This window comes from Onychostruthus taczanowskii, unplaced genomic scaffold (assembly GCF_017590055.1).
Source record: "Onychostruthus taczanowskii isolate IOZ18803 unplaced genomic scaffold, ASM1759005v1 scaffold116, whole genome shotgun sequence".
Taxonomy (NCBI): domain Eukaryota; kingdom Metazoa; phylum Chordata; class Aves; order Passeriformes; family Passeridae; genus Onychostruthus; species Onychostruthus taczanowskii.
In genome coordinates this window covers 1,212,191-1,233,120 of record NW_024498294.1, presented here as the reverse complement: position 1 = coordinate 1,233,120, position 20,930 = coordinate 1,212,191, and the positions used below count along the sequence as shown (strand labels likewise).

The following is a 20,930-nucleotide window of genomic DNA, read 5'->3' as shown; positions in this document are numbered from 1 at the left end:
GTAACAGAAGAAGTGCTGAGGCTTTCTTTGTAGCAAACTCAAATAAAATCCTTGTACTTAGACTATATTTAAAGTAAATTAGTTGTTGATTAAAGTAAGTTTATAACAATTGCTGTGTCTAATTAGTTTGATTATATAGGTTTCTTGTCAACAGTTCTTGTTGCACTTAAAGCTGGGATGGTGCCAGAATAAATCCAACCATTGCCAGTTCCCTGGGGCTGCACAAAATGACAAGAGTGCAGGTTTTTAGTGGCCATGTCTGGAAAAGGAATAGGCAATATTCCAAATTCAGAGCTAAATTGTCATGAAATGGCACATTTTAAGGGAGTGTAGGAATGGGTTTGATCAATAACAATAGGAAGGTCCCTAAATAATACAGATGAACAATATCCTGGAGTGCAATGCCAAGACTCCTGTGAGGGAAATGTGGAGAAAAATCTGTGCCAGTAAAATTCAGTTTAATCTCATCTGGAAACCAAGGCTGAAGGATCCTAATCATAACTAAGAATTGATCAGTAGTGTCGTAACAAGGCAGAGTTCATTCTTTGCACTGTGGTGTGGTGCATTAATGTACCCCTGCTTAAACCCAGCCACAAATTATTGTCATTTGGAATGGAGAGATTTTTCATAATTAGTTTTGGTTTTTAAATTAAAAGACTTCCAGCCTCCTGTTTTAATTATTTTTGTCTTGAAATGTAGACAATTTATTACAAAAGGAAAAAGTTCAAATGAGAGAACCAGAAGGGGTTAGAAGATGGAGAGGAATAATTCATATCTTCAGGTTATGGAGTCACTGCTGAACTGTGATGTATAAATGCAACATCTCTGTCAGTGTTTGGTTCCTTAACATAGGTATTGTTAAATTACATGTGCAGGACCTTATGAATAGATATTCTTAATTTTTAAAAGTTATCAGTTGTTTTATTTATAGTTTGAAATCAGAAAACCTTGCTCTACTCCAAATTAAATTAATTGTACTGATAAATATGGTTAAATTTAGCTTTGTTAACTACTTCTGCTAGAGCTATCCCTCTATTTATCTGATTGTGAGGCTGAAAGAAATAGTAATTTTCATTTGAATTAGAGGTGAGGGTGGTCAAACATTGGCACAGGTTGCTCATAGAAGTTGTGGAGTCTCCTTCTCTGCAGATATTTAGAATCCCACTGGACAAAGCCCTGAGCAAATCTCCAATTTTTCAAAAATTGTGTACAAACCTGACATGTCCATCTTAAATCAGTGAGAAGAATCAACAACTTTCATGTTTGTGGAAGTATTTTTTTGCCTTTTTTTTTAAAAAGTGAATCAAAGGGAGATACATCCTTCAAATTAAAAGGACAATTAAATTATTTGCTATAAAAATGGAGGGATTTTTATTAAAAAAACTCTTTGTGAATGTAAAAATAGGTGAGATTCAAAGCGAGGGGAAGTGGGGACTGTCACACCAGCCTCTCAGTCTGCTCTTCATGCCTGATTTCCCCTTCTGCCAGAGCCACTCGTGGGGGAATTCATGGGCTGTATCCTTGTTTTCCCTGTCCCTGTTCTGTGAGCTGAAAGGAGCACGAGTCCTTATTCACTGAGCCACATCAGTGCTGCTCCTCAGCTTTGCTGCTGGGAAATGTCACCCTGATCCATTGCATAATTCCAGCTGGCCCTCTCTCAGAGGAGAATTGCCTTGCTGGAGTTGCAGGCAAGATGCTGAAATGCACCATTTTTATATCAATTTATAGCTGAACAAACTTGTCCCCACCTCGAGCAGCAGCAGGAGAATGATGCGGTGCAAAATGTTGCCTTGGTTTGGGCATCGTTTTCAGGTCGTTTTCAGATAATAGGAAAAGCCATTCAATAATTGTCCTCCCAAAAATGAAATAATTACCCTGCATCCCAGCTAATCTGAGGCAGGAAGCCTTTCAATATCCTCCAGCTGTTGTGGGAGAGCTGGTGGTGCCAGTTGTACCTGGATGATTCCATCACACATGAACCTGTTCTTAAACTGATACAGGAACCAGACAAAAATTCCTGCTACCCTTTTCCTAGGCAGTTTGGGCAGACCTGATGCTTAAATAGTTTTGAAAACAATGAGGGATATCAAACTTGGCGTAATTCAATTTTTCAATTATCAGTCTCAATGAAGAGTGAAACACAAGAGATGTAAAACTCTACGCCATTCCATCAGAACCAACACATTTCCTGGTTACAGTTCCTTATAAATGTTTTTCAGCCTGTTAGCTTTTGCCACACAATGCTGCTATTGTTTCTCATACCAGTCACCTGTATTTTTTCCCCCATGGTCCTTCTACAATGCATCTTTCACAGTTGATGCATGCCACCTAGTTCCCATCAAAAACTCACTTCTGTTTTTATTCCCCACTAAAACAATATATCTCCCCCCCATACTATAAATCTTTACACCACAAAAAAACCAAATAATCACTATCTTCCCTTCACGAATATAACAGTAATAATAAATTCACTTTACAAACACAATATAGCTCCTCCAATTCCTATTGAAACACACACAAGTACTACTAAATTCCAATCACTCAACCAAAACACATAAAAAATTATAATAACATCTACACCAATATCCAACATACCTATAATATTAATATTATAATTATACCTATATATATATATATATATATATATATATATATATAAATACCTATAATATTAACTGTTTTACCACAATATATTCAACTACAAATCAATTATAACCATTCAGTACATTCTACCCAAAATACATCAAATACTAAACCAAAACTCACACTGGAGCAACCTCTTAATGTAGAACTTTGTTATTATGAAATAATCTTGTTTACATTTTTGATTCCAGTCTTCAGATTTTAGATCCCCTGTGGGTGTTTCGTTGTGCTTTTATTTTTGATTTTCTAGATGTGGGATGAGCTGGTCATTCCTTACCTGCCAGCCAGGGTTTGGAATAAATTGCCTTGGTTTTGAGAGGCCTTTGGTGGTGGCTGTTGGTGCCTAAAGGAAATAGTAAGAACTTGAGGTGATTTGTTTGGTGCCATTTTCCCAAGAGATAGAACTGCTGTGGATCTTGGGGTTTTGTGGGTGATGGGAACAGAAGGAATTAGCTTCTATATCCCACTTTTTTGTGTTTTCGACTAGAAATATGGGGGACACATCAATAAAGGGCAGCCCTGGTGAAATTTTAGCTATTTATTTATTTAGGTGATTATTTATGATTTACCTCTCTGCATTCTCCTTTGCTTCAGTCCTGCTTGATGCCTGGGAATGCTGCTGATGTGCTGGATTACTGATACCATCAGTAAAACCCATTTTTTTCTCTTGATCCTGTTCCTCCCTCCAATTTTGAGTTTAAACTTTCTCATGTTACAACAGCTCCATGTCCTCCCGTCTGCTACAGAGATGTTTAAGTGTCTAAATCATGCAGGAGATATAGCAGGAAAAAAGGGAGAGAACAGGCAATACAGTGGGAATTAGCAAAAACCACTTTTCCTTCTCCCATCACCTTCTGTTTGATTCTTTCTCTCTGAAAATTCATGGCACTGTTAGAGATGAATGTTGTCTTTTTTTTTCTGTTCTCTGTCAGAAACTCTTCACAATCAAAGTTCCTGGTTAAGCCTATAATGATTTTATTTTAGAGAAGCTGTATTTATCCTTCTAAAAACATTTAATATTTTTTCTCTCTTCTGTGTAGCAATCACTGTGTAACACCATTATGTACCACATGTAAGAAATCCAATAATATTTGGAAAATATATCCAACCTCAGGTACCAGGGCATGTAAAGCATCTGCTAAAGGGTTTCCAAGCATTTTTGTTGTCTGGTTTCCAGTTAATTTCCAAATGTATCAGCCATAGGGCTTTGAATTCTGGATGTGCAATCACTGGACCCAGAAAATGGTGCAAACTTGTCAAAGTCAGGAATTCAGAAGCTCCTTCTCCTTAAGGGTTGTTGACCTCTAGTTCTTGGGAATTGTGAAGGGAGAGATCTGTATCAGCTCAGTGTAAAAATATTTTTAATCTTTTGAAGGTTAAAAGGAGATCAATTTACTTTGTGATGAACAGGTAAATATAAGTGAACATAAATGTAAGTGAACATTAATATAAGTGGACATGAATGTAAGTGAACATAAATATAAGTAAATGGGAACACTGATGTGAAGCTACTCAGCACTGTGCAAAAGAGTAGGAAAAAACCACCAAATCTTCAAAGATTGAAGTGTTGGGCTTTAAATGCAGTGAGGGAGCTCAGGACAGTGTGGAAGCCCTGCAGTCTGGGTCTCCTGGTGCCAGGGAGGTTACACAACCAGCCCCAAGTTCATAACTGCTCTTCTCCAATCCCTTTTGCTGACCCCAATTCAAGCTGACTTTTGACTTTATTTTAACTGAATTTCAGCAGCCCTGCACCTTGCAGTGCTGGTTCTGAGCTGGGAAGCAGCTGTGTGGTACCACAAATCATCCTGCTCTGTGTAAAACACAGGCAACTTGTTCACCATTAGCACAGAAACCTCACAGAAACTTCCAAACTGTGCAAGGACCAATTGTCAATAAATGCTGTTATTCCAGGTCTGCCCTTGAGGTTGCAAGGATCCCAGTCTACAGAGACAGAAAAGCTGATTTTTATTCCTATGTAGAGACCTTGTGGAAATAAATTCACAGCATTTTAAGGGTGCACAGCTGCTGCCAGGTGTTTGTAGGGAATCTGATCTTATCTCAGCCCAGGGGTTGATGTATTTTTGATTTTCCTCCCCATATACCATCTCAGGGGGAAGGGGTAGTGAGCAAAGAGGCTCCTTTTTTTGGTTTCCAGCTGGGGTTAAACCATTGCTCTGGCTCCAGAATCCCAGTGAAATTCTAAACACAAATTCTGAACCAGCTGAGGGCTGGTATTTCACTGCCAGCCTCTTGCCAACAGAGCTTCTGGAACCATTTCCCATTTTGTAATGGGAAACTTTATTTAGTTGAGCAAAGTTTTCAATTCTTAATCCTTGGCTAAAAAAGACTCAACTCTTTCATTTTGCAGCTTTTGTCTAAGATAAACAGGCAAAATCTCTGTTGTTTTAGCTTGAAGTCAGTAGAAGGAAGCTGTATCTGCAAAAAGCTGTAACATTTGGTTATAAATTGGGATGTTTTATTCTTGCTTTAGATGTCTTACATTAAAATATTGATTAAAATTATGTAGCAAGGGAATATCTCTGATAGGACCACAGTTCTTTAGTACTACTTTTGGCAGTATTAGGAATTCAAAAGTAAAAAATCACGTGGTTTGAACAACATTCATCCTTGTTGGTTATTTTAAATTTTACATATAACTTGTTTAATTATACTGAGAAAAATTCCTGTGCATCATGGTCCATTTTGTCTTTTGTTTGAGTAATTAGAGTATGAAGTGGAAATATTTTGCAATTTAATTTTAAAAAGTTTTTGTTTTCCTCTGTTTTCCAGTTGAGATGCTGTATTGAAATAGAACACTCAATGGTGATATGGTATTCTAGCAAAGCTCATTGTTCATGTTAATAAATTAGAATATTTAATGTCATTGTTATTCTAAAGGAGTAGTTCAACCTGTAGAACACAGGAGAGTTACATACAACAAATTAAGACTTCAGATAATATGGAAAATCCTGACATTTTAATGTAGAAGGACTTCTTGGGTCTTCCTGCAGAGAAGGGGCAGTGAGAAAAAGGAGGTTTAGTAAACAGTGAGGACAAAAATGGGAATTATTTCCTAATCTAATTTCACAAGTTGGAGCACATCTTTAAATTATGCTCAGAATGTTATCTTTCTTCTTAAAACCTTTTATTAGTCAATTATTTCCCAGTGCAACAATTCTGAAAATTCCCTTTGTAATCCAAACTCAGTATCAGGTCAATACTGGCTTTGCATTGGTGTTTTTAAGCCCTGGTAATGCAGCTGTAGTTTGACCTAGAAACCTATTTCGATCTGCTGGGTGTAACCAGGGCTTTTTAAACATCTGTCTGGGGGTTCTTCTGCATGTGAGTAGCTGTTTGCAATTGAAATGTTATGGGTAAATAATCCAAAGGCACAGGAGAGATGTTTGAAAAAAATTTTGCAAGGGTCATGACTGGGGGAAGATCCTGGCTCAGTCCCTTCCAAGCAGGTGATGGAACAGATTGCAGGTGACCTGTGGGGAGCAGAAGGTCCTTGCTGGAGCTCCCTGTGGTAAATCTCAGCTCAAAGCCGTTCCCTCTGCCCTCTTCCAAGGGTTATCATGCCTTTTTGGGACTACCTAAAAACTGAGGCCAGACAAAACTAAGGGAAGAAAAAGCAGTTCTGTTTATTGAAGGGCCTTCAGGTACATTTCAGGCAGTTGAAGCCCCCAGGGGCTACACCCAAAAATCTACCACGGGTCAGGAGTTTTTATGCAGATGCACACTTGATGCCTTTTTGGGGCTACCTAAAAACAGAGGTCAGTCATAATTAAGGGAATAAAAAGCAGTTCTGTTTATTGAGGGGCCTTCAGGTACATTTAGGAAAGATGAATCCTCCCAGGGGCTACACCCAAAATGGACCCTGGGTCAGGGGTTTTCACACTTTTATAAGTTTGGTCCATTTGCACATTGGGGGTTCATCTGCCAATTCCAGCTCCAGGTAATGAAGTCATTGACCCCAGGTTTGCTCCCCCAAGTCCATATTGTTCCCATCTCTGGGGCCTGAGGCAGTGAGGTGTCCTTGATTGTCAGGCCTGGAGAGGAATTGTTGTGTCTGCCCAAAATGGGAAAGCTGCAGCTGACACTGAGTGTGGGGTTTGGAGCTCTACACTAAAGAGCTGCAGGAGTACAAATATATGGAAAATAGACAAGCTAAAATGCTAAGGCATCACACTCAGTTTTTATTCGTTTTCCCTGCCCAAACCAGGTGTTCCAGGATCCTCAACGCGGCTGGGGAACCGCGCATCTTCAGGCCCCGCGACAGGGACGAGATGGTGAAGAAAGTGATTGAGCCCATGGCCTGTGATGGGCTGAGAACCATCTGTGTGGCCTTCAGAGACTTCCCCAGCAGCCCCGAGCCTGACTGGGACAATGAGAACGACATCTTATCCGACCTGACTTGCATCTGTGTCGTTGGCATTGAAGACCCAGTAAGGCCAGAGGTACGTCCAATTTTTATCTTATATAAAGCTGGACATAATCTGAGTGGCAGGTTTCTCACAGGTTGTATCTCTTTTTTTAATTAGCTCTTTCAAAGAAGCTGAAAATCAGCTTTAGAAATGGGTTTTATCTATAAAAAGCCAAATAATTAAGGTTATAAAATTCAACTATATTTAAATAAAGGAATATAGGGCTTTTTGCACTGCAGGATTGAGATGATCAGCAGAGGTTTTGTAATGCTCCCACATGTTAAAGAATTTTCCTTTAAGCAGTGCAGTGATGTACAACTCTGAAAGAAGGGAAGACAAGTGCAGTGATTAAAATTGCCATGATTATAATGACAGTTTCCAAAGAAACTGGAGTTTTTGCCATTTATTGTAATAGTTGTCACTTTACTTAATATTGTACCTGGGTGACTACTCAGGAAAACTTGTTTTTAATGTTGTATTTGAACAAGGAAAGTCTGCAGTTGTCATGGATATCACATTTACTTGGCTTGTACAAATATATATATATAATTTCAGCTCAACTCAACTTTTTATGTATAAAATTTCAGCTCACTACTGAGTAAATCAGTAGTAGGTGTGCACACGGGAAGCACACCCCTGCTTCTACACTTGTAAATTATATTCCTGCAGAAATACAAAGGGTCGAGTTAGAGAATTCTGATCTCTCTCTTTGGTGCTTGATAATTAGTAGAGAATTATTAATTCCATGTTAGGGTTTGAAAATAGTGACAGTAACTTTGGAACTAGCAGAACACAAACCTAGGTACTAACTGCACAACTGTGCCTTGCCTCAGAATGGATTTTATTGGGTTTTTACCTCAATATGAAGGTTAAAATATAAAGTAAATCTTGTGTAGGTGACAACTGGATGATAAACTCCTTATCTCCACAGAGAGCAGATAAACAGCATCCACTTTATCTGTCATCAGATGGTCTCCTGCTGCTAATCCATCTGTCCCCATGTCTGACATTGCAAGGCTTTCAAAATGTTGGAAAATGTCCTTTAGAAGTTCTGTCTGTAGTGCTCCTTTAATGCTCCAGCTAGCATATAAGGATATTTTGCGGAAAATACTTTGCAGAAAATACAGATATTTTCAGAAATATTTTGTCAATGGGCACTGGAACTGTGAATCAATCCTCTCCCCCTCCTAAATTAAATCATGATCCACATTAGAAAACAGCTTTAAGTCAAGTTCCGTGTGGCGTGACAGACTGAGGGATTGGGGAGCAGTGGGATTTGCAGTTATTATGGAAAAGAGCTGCAAACTCTTCTTTCATGTGATTGTTAGGAGGGTGTTGTATAAGAGAGCTGCTCTTATCTTGTAGGGAATAATTTTTTGGGAGCTTGAGGTAAAAGTGAATAATTCTGCTAAAAATAGAGGGTAGATCTGACTTCTATGTAAAGAATCAAAGATATGAAGGCAGGAAAACATCTTATTTCTCAATAAACACTTGAATATTGTATTGAATTTCTCCTAGGCTAACACCAGAACATGCAGGAACATTTTTACTTTAGTACTAGACACATGATAAAATATTTGCAATTTCAGAATTTTAGCAAATTTTGGACATTTGGGACTTGGGTTTTTGGTTTTTTCCACCTTGTGCCTTTTGACTGTTTCGAAGTGGCAACAACATCATGAAAATATTTAAACCAATATTTAAATTATTACTACTCTGTGCATTATAAGAAGCAGTACCTTAGGGGAATTAAATGAACCAATAAACCCTGAGCCAGGAGAAAAACATAAAGTTCAGAAAACTCTGTAATTTTGGAATATCTGACTTGGTTGGAATATCATAATGTGCATGTGTGAAATCCCCATTGCTGATGCAAAGACCAAGATGTTGAGCAGTTATAGGGAATATTTTGCCAAAATGGAATCTGCTCATTAAATTGACTCCCCACTGGAGCTTATGCATTTTCAAAGTGCTTTCTGTAGGGGGAAAAAAAGAACACAAAAATTATAATTCTTACAAAAAGTGCTGTTTTATCAATATTCTCAATATTCGCGGGTCTCAGGATTTATTTGGATGGAGGTGATAAATCAGGTAATTCCAAAAATAAAGGTCCCAGTCCTGGCAGCCTTTACCTTCCCTTCAGTTACATTCCTGTATTTCTTGGGGAAGAATCAGGATTTTCCTTTTCCCTGGAGGGTGCTGGGCTGTGCCATGGATCCTGTGGGACACAGCTCCTGTGCATCCAGCAGTGATCCCACGTGGGAACACCAGCTGTTTTGGAGGACTCCTTCCTCCCTCTTGCTTCCATGGATATTCTTGGGATACTCAGGGAGCTTTCTGGCACTCACATCTCCCCCATACACTAAAAAACCCAATTTAAATGAGTTATTTAGCACTGATGCCCAGCAACTGTTGAGTTTTTCTCTGGAATACCCACCATGGACACCCATGGCTTTTCCATATTCCCAGGTTAATTCAGACACCAGCTTAGTCATCAGCAGCTGCTGGATATAGCAGGCACTGAACTACTTGCTTGATATTTATATTTTGTGGGTGTGTTTTTTATTTTTCTTTAATAAATACACAGGAAGAGAACAAACAGAGAGATGCCCTTCTCCTGCAGAGATTGTCTGTTGATCCTGACACTCTTTCTGGCTTGATTTTAATGAGCCTGAACTGGCTCACACTGATCTGCCAGAAAACGCCTCCAGTCTGTTATTTCTGGGAGATGAACGTAAATCCCTTCCAAATATCTCCTATTTATTTGTCACCTGATTGGGAAAGATATTCCTGTGTTGGATACTTGGTGCATGCATGCTTGCATTGGAAATTTTTGCTTTGCAGAGGGAAAATAAACCAAAAAATTGTGAAATGTGTACTTAAGCTCTGCAAAACTGATGGAAAATATCTGCTTCCTCTGCCCACTCAGTCTGCCAACACTCTTTCTCCCTTGCAGCAATAAAAAAAAATATGAACAATATTTTAACTGTAATTACTGTACACACTATTAAATCAGATACCACCCACCAGCTGTCCAGAAAATGACAGAAGAGGAAAACAGGATGATTTCTCCAGTTAGACGTGAGTTTGAGACATGTTTGCAACTGGGGCTGTCCTCCCCTGACCTTGTTCAATGGGACTGGCCCTTCATGGGAATAACCCTTTTTTTGCTGCTTGCACTGTAATTTATTTTTCTCCTTCATGGTCCATCCATTGGGCTGGTTTTCCAGATTTCCATCTAAATCTGTCCTGTTCTGTGCATGAGGGTCACCATAGCTCCAAGTGGGTACCAAAAGCAATTCCAATTGGCAAATGTGATTTAGGCAGGATTATGAATGTGGAAACCGGGGAAGTCAGGGGTCATTTGCTTAAAGAACAGACTGAACTTGATCATACATTCCCTTATAGAAACCTATTTCACATCACTAAAAGGCTTCAGGTGGAAATAATTTTTCCAGGGTGTACAATTTGTGGGGAAAATATTCCCAGTTAGAGGTGAGGAAATGGGAAGATAAAGCTCTGTCCCTGAATTCTGCCCTTGATTTTGTGATCTGTGTTGACAGATTTCCTGCAAACAGCACATCCTGTGGACACACTCAGAGTGGAGGGATTTTCCTGGAAATCCTGGGAAAAGTGCTGCTCTGGTCCTCACCGAGGTGTTGGGTTAGGGAGGTATTTTGGAAAACAGGAACTCCACAAAATGCCTTTAATAAATATTCACAAATATGGTATGAAATTACTCCCAGGTTGGAAGAACCATTATCTGTGGTGTGGTGGAGGGGTTTAGGGTTTTCAGTGCCTTCCTGGCCCCAGGAAATCCCTTAAAGCCCAAGGTTTGTCACACTGGCTCAGGGCAAGGGTTGTCATAAAAACCCTCAGCTGTGTCCCCTACTTGTGGCTGCAGAGGAAATGAAAATATCTAGAAATGCATAAAATGAGCAGTGTAATGTTGGAGATGGTGTTTCCTTTTCTCAGCATTTTCTGCACTAATGGATGAGATGAATCCACTCAAATTGGCATTGAGCTGCCCAACACAATTGTATCTGTGCTGGAGGGTGTGATCAGCAAGGTGCACTGAATACAGACAGTAACACCCATTTTGATACCTTTTCTTAAATAGTTGTGGGGTTTTAAAGTAATATTTAATAATTGTGCATTTCTATTTTCTGAGTAGGGCAGTTCACTTCCCTGTAGCTCTGTGGAGGGCTTCAACCTTCATGATGAATCCTGGGGTGCTCTAGACTCTTGTAGGTAAAAATGAAATTTAGAGAAGTGGTGCTGTGCTGAAGAATGACATCCAGGCTGTTCTGGACATGTTAAACACATTCCTTATTCTTCCACTTTAAATAATGCTGTTTTTCTCTTGAAGAAATAATGCTTTCATAACAATAATGCAAAATAATGCAAAAATGTGATGAGACTGAATTAATTGGTTAGTGATATTTACTTAGAAATTATAATTAATTAGGATGCAGTTTAAGGGAATAGAATTTTTTCCCCCAGCTGAAACTGAGCTATACATGGAACTTTCTATAGTCTTCATTTACCAAAGTAAATGTAAAGTTTTATTTAATTATTAGGAATCAATATTTTCTTTTAATTCCTGATTTTTTTTTAAATAAGATGTATATGATGCCAAGTCAGAATGGAGCCCCTACATTAATCTCACACTCCCTGTTATATCGTGAATATATCTCTCTCCCTGATACATTTCCTGTGCAGCAGAAATTTATCTCATGCAGAAAAAGGCATAAGTAAAATCAGGCTTCATTTTAATGATTTTGAAATATGTAATATATTAATTTTAAACTCCTGTATTTAGGAATTACACCTGTTGATAAGCATGAATTAAGTAGTGCTAAATCACAATAACTTTTAAAAGCTTGTTGAAAGGAAGGCTTGGATCAGAAGTAATTTTCTGTACAGAATGTACAGAAAAAATGTATTGTCCATTCATATTTACACATTCTGAGTAGTTATGTTCAGCTTGATAAAGGTCAAAGAAGCTGCAGAGCATTCGTTTTTATTCAAGCCTGTAGAAAGTTGAAGGAACTGATATAAACGATATTTTTTTTTACTTCTTGATAAAAGATTTGCCTTGCTTGTGGAGTGATCCCAACTCCACAACAGTCAAGCAACAATAAAACACATCTGATTCCTCTTCCTGCTTCAGGCATTTCTTAGCCTGAAATTTTTCTGGATTGGAACACCTGCCTTGTGTTTTACCTCTGACTCAGGAATTTTCTTTGCCCTTGCCTTGCTTTTGTGATGCCTTGGAAGGGCCTCCAGGGCAGAGGCCAGGCAAGGTTAGGAGAATAAAGTGGGGATTCATGAAAGCCTTCAGCAGGCACAGGTCGGGCAGCCACAGCCTCCAGAGGCTGCACCCAAGGTGGGCCATGGGCACGAGTTTCTCACACAATTATCAGTTTGGCCATTCACATATCAGGGGTTAATGCTCCAATTCCAGCTGCAGGTAATGAAGTCATTTACCCCCAGTTTGCTCTCCCAATTCACTTTAGTTTATATTTTTTGGGGCCTGAGGCAGTGAGGTGTCCTTGAGTTCCAGGCACAGAGAGGAATTGTTGTATATCTTAAAATGTACACAATTTATTAGTATGGTGGTACCTATGTGTAATCAATAATTTCATCTGACCAAAATATGAAGACAGTTAACTAGCACTCTATATGGAGTTTAGAGTTACAGTAGAGGAATTTTCAAAATACAAAAGCTAAAATCTTAAGGCATCCTCTGCAGGTGCCAGAAGCCATCCGGAAGTGCCAGCGAGCCGGGATCACCGTGCGCATGGTCACCGGGGACAACATCAACACTGCGCGTGCCATTGCCATCAAATGTGGCATCATCCACCCTGGAGAGGACTTCCTCTGCCTCGAGGGGAAGGAGTTCAACAGGAGGATCCGAAATGAGAAGGGAGAGGTAAATAAAACCCGGTGAAAACACCAAAATATTCTCCTGCGCTGGTGTGCGCCTCGTAACAGTAAAGACAACTTGGAAAAACTCCTACTTTTTTCTCCCACTAAATATTTGTAATTCAAAACAGTGGTGAAATTCCATTCTTTGCTCTTCCAAGATCAGTTTAGTGCAGGCCTAACTGTGCAGTTTTTAGAACCACTGCACTACTCCACAAGAAATCAAAATGAAGCCCATTAAAGCAGGTTTATGGCAAGGAGGCGAAGGAATTCAACAGCAATTTTGCTCCTAAAATACAATCTGTACTGAGAACCAGCTCCTCTCATTTCTTTAATTTATTCCACTTTCTCTAATGTACTCATAGCAATGATTTGCATTAAAAAAATCTGTCCTTTGGAAGATTTTTAACTCCTCATCAAAGATGGAGCTCACACACAGTTCTAAAAGAGAAAAATCTATGCTGGCTCTTGAGTCCATCATAAATGAATGGACACAGTCATTTGCTCCCTGCACGGATGGGTGGAATCCTGGGAATGTTAGTAACTGCAACAAGTTTGGCTTTGTTCCTGTTGCTACACAAGAAAATCTTGCCATTATTGATACTAAATGAAGCATTTGGGTTCTCCTGTGGAGTAGAACGACAAACTTGTGAACAGGTTTGATCAGCTTTGAGAAACTCCAGTATTCTTTATCTAGCGTGATGATTCTGAGTGGAATTATCCATAGAGATGATAAGAAAGGCTGGTTAGGTATTGTGGAAAAATTTACCTGTGTTAGCCAGCAGTTGAGCCCTGTTAGTACTGGCCTTGTCTTCACTTGCAGCATGGATCACTGCTGGAATTTTTCTACTCTTTGGAGAAAAGCTGCAGGTTTGAGCAATGAGGGGAATTTTCCGACACAATAACATAAACTCTGCTCATCACAGGCCAGGGGTTTTACTGTCTGGGCTCTTTTTTTTGTGTTCCCCCCGCTGCAGATTGAGCAGGAGCGGATTGACAAAATCTGGCCAAAGCTCCGGGTGCTTGCTCGCTCTTCCCCCACGGACAAACACACTTTGGTGAAAGGTGGGTGCAAACTGCTTGTGGGGGGTGGAAATCAATGATAAAGGTGTTGAAGCACATCATCTGCTTTGATTTCACTGCTACAAATCCACCTGGGTTGTCATCTTTAACACAAGGAAGTTTTCTTGCACTCTTGTGTTTGTGTTCTACCTCAGCCTTGACATGGAAAATAATAGGAAACTCCTTGGCAGGAATAAGAGAAATAGCAATAAGATGCCTGGCAAGTGGATTTAGGCAATCTCATATTTGCCTTGTGACTTTTAATTGGAACAAGGCTCAAGCTGGGAAGGGAAAATGTGCATTTGGTGGCCAGAAAGAAAATATTGCTGGGAAACAAGACAAAAACAAGAGGGGACATAGATTTTTTTTTTTTTTTTTTTGTCTTTGCCTGCACTGCTTTATGAGGAAAGCAAGAGCAATCTCATTCAGAGTTAATCCAGTCATTCCAGTGCATGTCTTCTCTCACAGTTTTCTTAAACAGTATTCCAAGAGGAAAAAACCTTTTCCTGTCACAGCAGCAGTTATTGGGATGGTGGAGTTGGGAGCTGCCCAGTGGAGATGGGAATTTTCAGCCAATTCCATTTTTCCTATAGGCTAATCTGACTGGGTGATTTGCATTGGCTTCCTTTAGATTCCTGTATTTTTAGAATCTGCCCTGTGGGAAGTGCACCAAACAAACTCCATTCTCTCCTCACACTGTCTGCAGATGAAATGCTCCCTTTAAAGATGGTTTGCTTGGTAGTTTCCTTCTTTCTCTTGATGACTTGACATCTTATTCAGTTGACTTTGAGGCTCACGTTTCACAGCTGGTGAAATCAGGCAGTGTCTGAGCAGGAATAACATCATTTTTGGCCATGCTCAGGTAGAAGCCCTGTCAGCAGGTTGGTGTTTCCTGATGAAGAAAGAGCTGGAATACTTTGCTAAGGCCCTGGAAAGTCTGGAGAGCCCCTTTTAGCAATTCTTGGAGCAGCTAAAGTTCAGGCTAAGATCCAGCTGATCACATATCTGTTTTCAGCTGTTGACTACTCCAATAGTAATCCACATTTAGGTAGGAAATCCTTTAGGCTGTGTTTCTATAATTCCATAAATGACTGATTACAAAGGCTTTTGATCATCGTGCAATTTTTAAAAATGCCTAAATGACTCTAGAGCAGAAGTTCCATTGTGAATTTGAAGATTGGATCAGTTGAGCTCCCTTGGGCTAGAGACCAAGTGGAAATGGATCATTCCAGGGAACTCTGGCATGGTTCTGGATGGGCCAGCTGGAGACAGAATGTATCATCTCCATCTCACCCTTTTATATGTATATCTTAAAATGTACACAATTTATTAGTATGGCAGTACCTATATTAATAATATAATAATTAATTAATAATACACATTTCTGGGACAGATGTGCTCCAAAACAGTTTCCCAGCAGGGGTTTGTTCAGTATTGGAAAGGTTTGGAGAGCATTTTTATCTCCATGGCTCAGTGTTGGATCTGCCCAAGGTTAGCTGAAGTCTCCTCACCAGTGCATCTCAAACCCTGTGTTCCAAGATCCTGTTCTCAGAGAACAGCCCTTGTTCAGCCCAACAGCTGATTTGTTTCAGAAACACAACAATTTGTGTTTCATTAAGTGGATTAACCAAGTCCCTCAGGAGCGCTCGTCTGAATCATTCAGGATTTTCCCTCAAGAGGAGCAGGAAACCTTTGCCAGGGAAATTGAAATCAATAGAGAGCTGGAGCAAAAAGGAACAGCAAATTGTTGATGGTTTGTAGCATAAACACTTTGAGAGCCCAAAAGATATTTACTCCTACTGAATGCCACATGCAAGTACCACAATTAATGTGTTAAAGATGTGACAAGGTCGAGAGAGCAATTAAGTGTCTTAAAAAAGTTCAAGAATGAGTCTGTGGAAATCATGATGGAATTTTTTGGCTAGTAATACTCCAAGGGCCATTAAAAGTTACATGAAACTATTTAAATGTTCACTAGTTTTGGGCCTCTTATTAAAATGTTATGTTTTTCTCAGACACTTGAGGGATTGAGAGGATTTTCTCCCCTTTGATGTATTCTATCTGCTCTAGGCTAAAAACACACATCAGAAAATAAACTTTTTTTATATTTAATTTTTAATGACATACGGCTGCTGGAGGGAATCTTTTTTCCCGTTAACATAGCACAATCCCACCCAGCAAAAGGATCATTTTTATTTTTCACTTTTGTTTTCAGTACTGCTCAGGGACCAGAGAAAGGCATGGTTCAGCATTTCAGCCTGGGCAGACACTTGCAGTCAAATATTTATGGCTTTGAAGTAGAGGTAGATTGGAAAAACACCCATCAGAATGGTTTATCATCACAAACTGCTTCAGTGAAACCAAAATCTCAGTCCCACTGAAATACAATTTGGGAAGGGTTTTAAGACACCTTTTCATATTTTAAAAATTTCATATTTCATATTGTTATCTATCAAATTTTAAATCTCATATTTTTTAACTCTATTTCAAAATATAACAAGTAAAATCACATATAATTTATACTGATGTGAAGTTACAGTGCTACTGCTGAAATAATTCAAAACGTCAGTTTATCTTTTAAAAACACTGCAGGAAACAAATGTTTAACACTGATGGGAAATATCAGAAGAAATAGAAAAGATAAAAAAATACTCAGATAACCAATTAAAGAAGCAGTACCTTCCAATATATTTAAATTAGACTGGAATTTTTTTTTTGGTGATATTAAAAAGAGCTATTCTCATGTAGGGCTAATTTGTTATCAAACAGAAAGGGAACTTTAAGAAGAAAATTAATTACCCTTAATTACTCAAATATTTTAACTGTTCTTTCATGGCATGGTAGTATGTTCATAACCTCATTAATGTGGAAAGCTGTGAGATGGGTAGAATAATCAAAATACAGAAAATGGTATTAATTTATATTCTGAACTTTGGGGAGGAATTTTCACTTAATTCCCAATGCTGTCTGCAATGTCATATAGAACATTTTTGTATAAAAAAACCTTTAAACTTCTATCCAGGCAGGTACCCAAGCATGTAACTGAAATAAATTTGACCTTTCTCCTTCAGACAGACTTTGTAAATTCTTGTTATATTAACAGGGAGCTTCCAGAAGTTTGGAAGTATTAAAAACTCACCTGAAGAGGACGTATTTATGAAAATACGTGGCTGTACCTATGTTTAGCTTGTCAAAGAAACACAAATCTGTGTGATCCTGAGGGAGGATCAGCTTTCCTGCCTCTCTAACCCTGAACTGGGCTTCAGCTCTGAAATCCTCAGCTGGAGATAAATTTTCTGTCCTGTTTTAAGCACTAGAGGCAGAAAGCAATCTCTAAACCAGGATTTTTTTTTTTTTTCTCCCAGGAGTTTCTAACTGATGCAACTCTAAGGGTGATGAGCAAGGATTGATTAAGTAGAGCAGCACTTTTCCTGTGACAGAGGGAGAACCTGGGGTTGGTGTGATGGGTTTGAGCTGACCCACAGCTGCAGAAGAGACATATTTGGCTGATATTCCCTGAGTTATTATCCTGAGTGGATTTGATTTAATGCTTGCTTAGTGTTAGATGGGAGGAAGGTGGGAGATGTAGGATGTATTTCAGTTTTGTATCTTGTGTTTTGTACTTTTTGTGGCAGGCTTATGCATTTAGAGTCCTTCTTAACAGCTCTGCATGTTCGTTTTAAATCTGATCTTTGCCCTCATCTGACACAAGCTGCTTGCTCTGAGAAACTTGTGTCTTATGCAAGCCACATGACAAGTTCCTGCCCAAATTTTCTAACCAAATTCCTGCCACATCAGCGGGATCCGTGTGTGGAGCACACTGTCATGTTCTGCTCGAGGTGTGCTCCTGAGGCTGTTGAATGAAATTCCTTCTGACAGAAGAAAGTCATGGCCAAACAGCTCAACATGAGGGAAGAGGCCAGTGAAAGAGCAAAGGCTGTTTTGGCAGGAAGCTTTGCTGAGAGCAGAAGAATTCCCCATGAAAACCTGTTTTTATTAAAATTCTGTATGTAAGCATTTAACTGGAGTAAAGCTGTATAGTTGGAAGAAAATTCCTGGTTGTTAGACATGATTGATTATTACTGGAGCTTCTTTTCAGCCACTTGGACTGAGTGCAAAGGCCAGGGAATGTTCTCTTTACTGGCAGCTTGTCAGCTCATGCCCTCAGTCACATTTTTCCCTGATCACATCAGAGATTAATCCCCACAGCTCAGAGGGAGAGCCCTTCCTGGGCATCCTCCTTCTCTTTGGTCTCCTCACAGTGTGCACATTTCTCAGTACTGAAGAGAATTCTTGAGGTGAAACCTTATCACAGTCGTTAACAGAATACTAAAAACAAACAATGTGTTTGGAAGGAGGCACGTGCTGGGAAGAAGGCAAACATTCAGCAATAGGAGGAAGCAGGGAGAAGGAACAGATTAAAGAGAGCAGGCAGAAGTCAGGGAGTGTTGGCAGAGCCGTGATAAATCCTCTGAATCCCAAATAATCGTGGCTGCTCCATTTTAGAAATCTGTCTGACATACAGATGGGAGCTTTGCAAAGTCCTTCTCTCTTCCATGGGGAGCACTGAAATCCATCCCCAGAATTCCACATATTTCCAGTGGCACTCCCACTGGGCACTGCAGGGAGGGTCTGGGGCTCAGGTGCTGATGATACCTGAGACCTTTTCATGTCTGGTTTTCCATGGCTGCATTCAGCTCTGTGCTCTGGGCTCATCCTGGCTTCATAGTTTGGATTTTGGGTTAAAAATGTCTCCTAAACCTTGTGAATGACTTGGCAGCACCCAGGAGTTGGCTGAGGGAGGGCAGTTGGTGGCACAGTCATCAGCACAGTCACTATTTATATCCATTTATCTCTATTAGGAGATCATTTGTTTGAGCCTCTTCAACTTGATTTGGGTTGTGCTCCCACTTGGAGCCCAGTTGTGAGCGGATACTGTCGACCTCTTTGGAGCAGTTAATACCTTAATGAGCCAGAGATTTTAATGACTTTTTTTTTTTTTTTCCAGAAGATTAAACTATTAATTTAACATCAAAGGATGTGTTAATAACAAGACAAAGTAAATGCTTTTAACAGTAGTGACAGATGATGTTCCTGTTTATTTAGTAATACCAAAGGCAAATCACCCCAACAAACTGAAAGCTCCAATTGTGAGATCTTATCAGAGTAATTGCCATTTTTCTGAGGTCATACTACCAGTGGAAAGTGAATAGGGCTTTTTTTTTTCTCATTTTCATAACTCTGAAAAATACAGGACACTAACTGTTTGCACAGGGTACTGCAATCTTCTGGTGCCTGATAAGCCTGAACCTAGCCAAGAGGCAGCTATTGCTCTGTAATCTGCAATTTCCTATTTCTCCTTGGTTATCTGATATGGGAGGGATTTTTTTTTTCAGAGCAGAGTGAAGGCTTTTCACACTGGGTAGGTTTGAATAATTGTTTTTGGAGGTAACGACTTTGAGCAAAATGTGTTAGCAAAAGGAATTCTGTCATTTTCCTCCCCTAAATTATCAATATGGAAAGGTGTTCTTGTATCCTACACAACAATCCTGTGTTCTGGACTCATACTCAAATGGACCCTGACATGGAAATAGAAACATGAGTTTTGAATGATCTTCATCCTATAAAGAACTGGGCTGCTTCTGTAGCCTCTGAAAAATTCTTCATTATTTTCCTGAGTTTCCCTATCTGCATAAGTGGAAAATAATTCCCTGCAGCCTTGTTGTGTGAAAAACTTGATTCACCAAGTGAAAAGTGTTTTTAATTTCTCTCAAATGATCTCAAAATGAAAGTAGAAATTATTTTATTCTGTCTATTTATTAAAATGCTTGGTTCCAGAATTTAAAGAATTAGTTTGTATCTCCTTAATCATTGTTTGGCAAAATTGAACATGGCTGCTAAAATTCTCCAGCTAAATAAAATTGTTACCTCTAGATTAAGAAGACCTCTTAGTAAAGCTGATATTGCAGATAGGTCCCAGTTTAGGAGAGCCCTAAACATGAACTTAAGTTTTTGGCAAATCCTTTTCATCGATGTTTGATCAGTGCTGGGCAGTGACACAAAACTTTAAATAGCAGGAATATGCCAGAAGGACATAATGAGCTGCTCTCAGTGCCTTTGAAGCCTGAGCAGGTTTTGTTGATGTGTTGATGATGCAGGATCAGAACTTTCCATGTAAATCCTAATGGTGATGTTTAGTAGTGGATGGTGGTGATGCCACAGCTTTCATCGTTATTTTCCTTAAAGATCTGCCTTTTAATCTCTCTAAAACCGTGTGGTGTTATCCAATCTGTGTTATACAGATCCTGCCTTTTTTCAGGGGTGTTTTATCTTGCTAATTATTGCCCATAAATGTTTGTAAACACACACCCATACATACATTTTTTGCAGGTATTATTGACAGCACACAGGTGGAACAGAGGCAGGTGGTAGCTGTGACTGGGGATGGAACCAACGATGGACCAGCACTTAAAAAAGCTGATGTTGGCTTTGCAATGGTATAATCTTGATGTTTGTGCCATTATGAATTTGCTGTAAGGGCTTTTCCATTCATTGAATGTGAAGCTGCTTAGTTATAACTTGTCAGTGAAGGAATATATTGGTGGGAATGCGTTATGTTGACTCAGAATCCTTTAATTCACTTGGATTTACTGGCATTGCTTGTTTTGATACTTCTTCAGGATTTTGTCTAATTAATTACCGGCTTTATGCAGAATCCTGTGCCCATACAGAAAAATGAACTTTTTCTTCACAACACTGGAGTTCTCTTTTGCTGTGGATAAATCCACCACTAATTGGAAAGGTGTCTTCCATACGTACTCTGACTATATATAAAGACACATAATTCTCATTTTTGATACCAGTTCTGTT

The 20,930-nt window shown here is 39.2% G+C and overlaps 1 protein-coding gene across 1 annotated transcript in view; it reads left to right on the top strand.

Annotated features, from left to right (window-relative positions):
- Positions 1-20,930, top strand: part of ATP2B2 (ATPase plasma membrane Ca2+ transporting 2) — a 388,824-nt gene that overhangs the window by 332,658 nt on the left and 35,236 nt on the right. Inside the window, exons 14-18 of the mRNA XM_041427564.1 lie at positions 4,019-4,053; positions 6,869-7,103; positions 12,826-13,005; positions 13,976-14,063; positions 20,451-20,557. Of these exons, the coding sequence (XP_041283498.1) occupies positions 4,019-4,053; positions 6,869-7,103; positions 12,826-13,005; positions 13,976-14,063; positions 20,451-20,557 (645 nt within the window). The remainder of the gene's footprint in view (positions 1-4,018; positions 4,054-6,868; positions 7,104-12,825; positions 13,006-13,975; positions 14,064-20,450; positions 20,558-20,930) is intronic.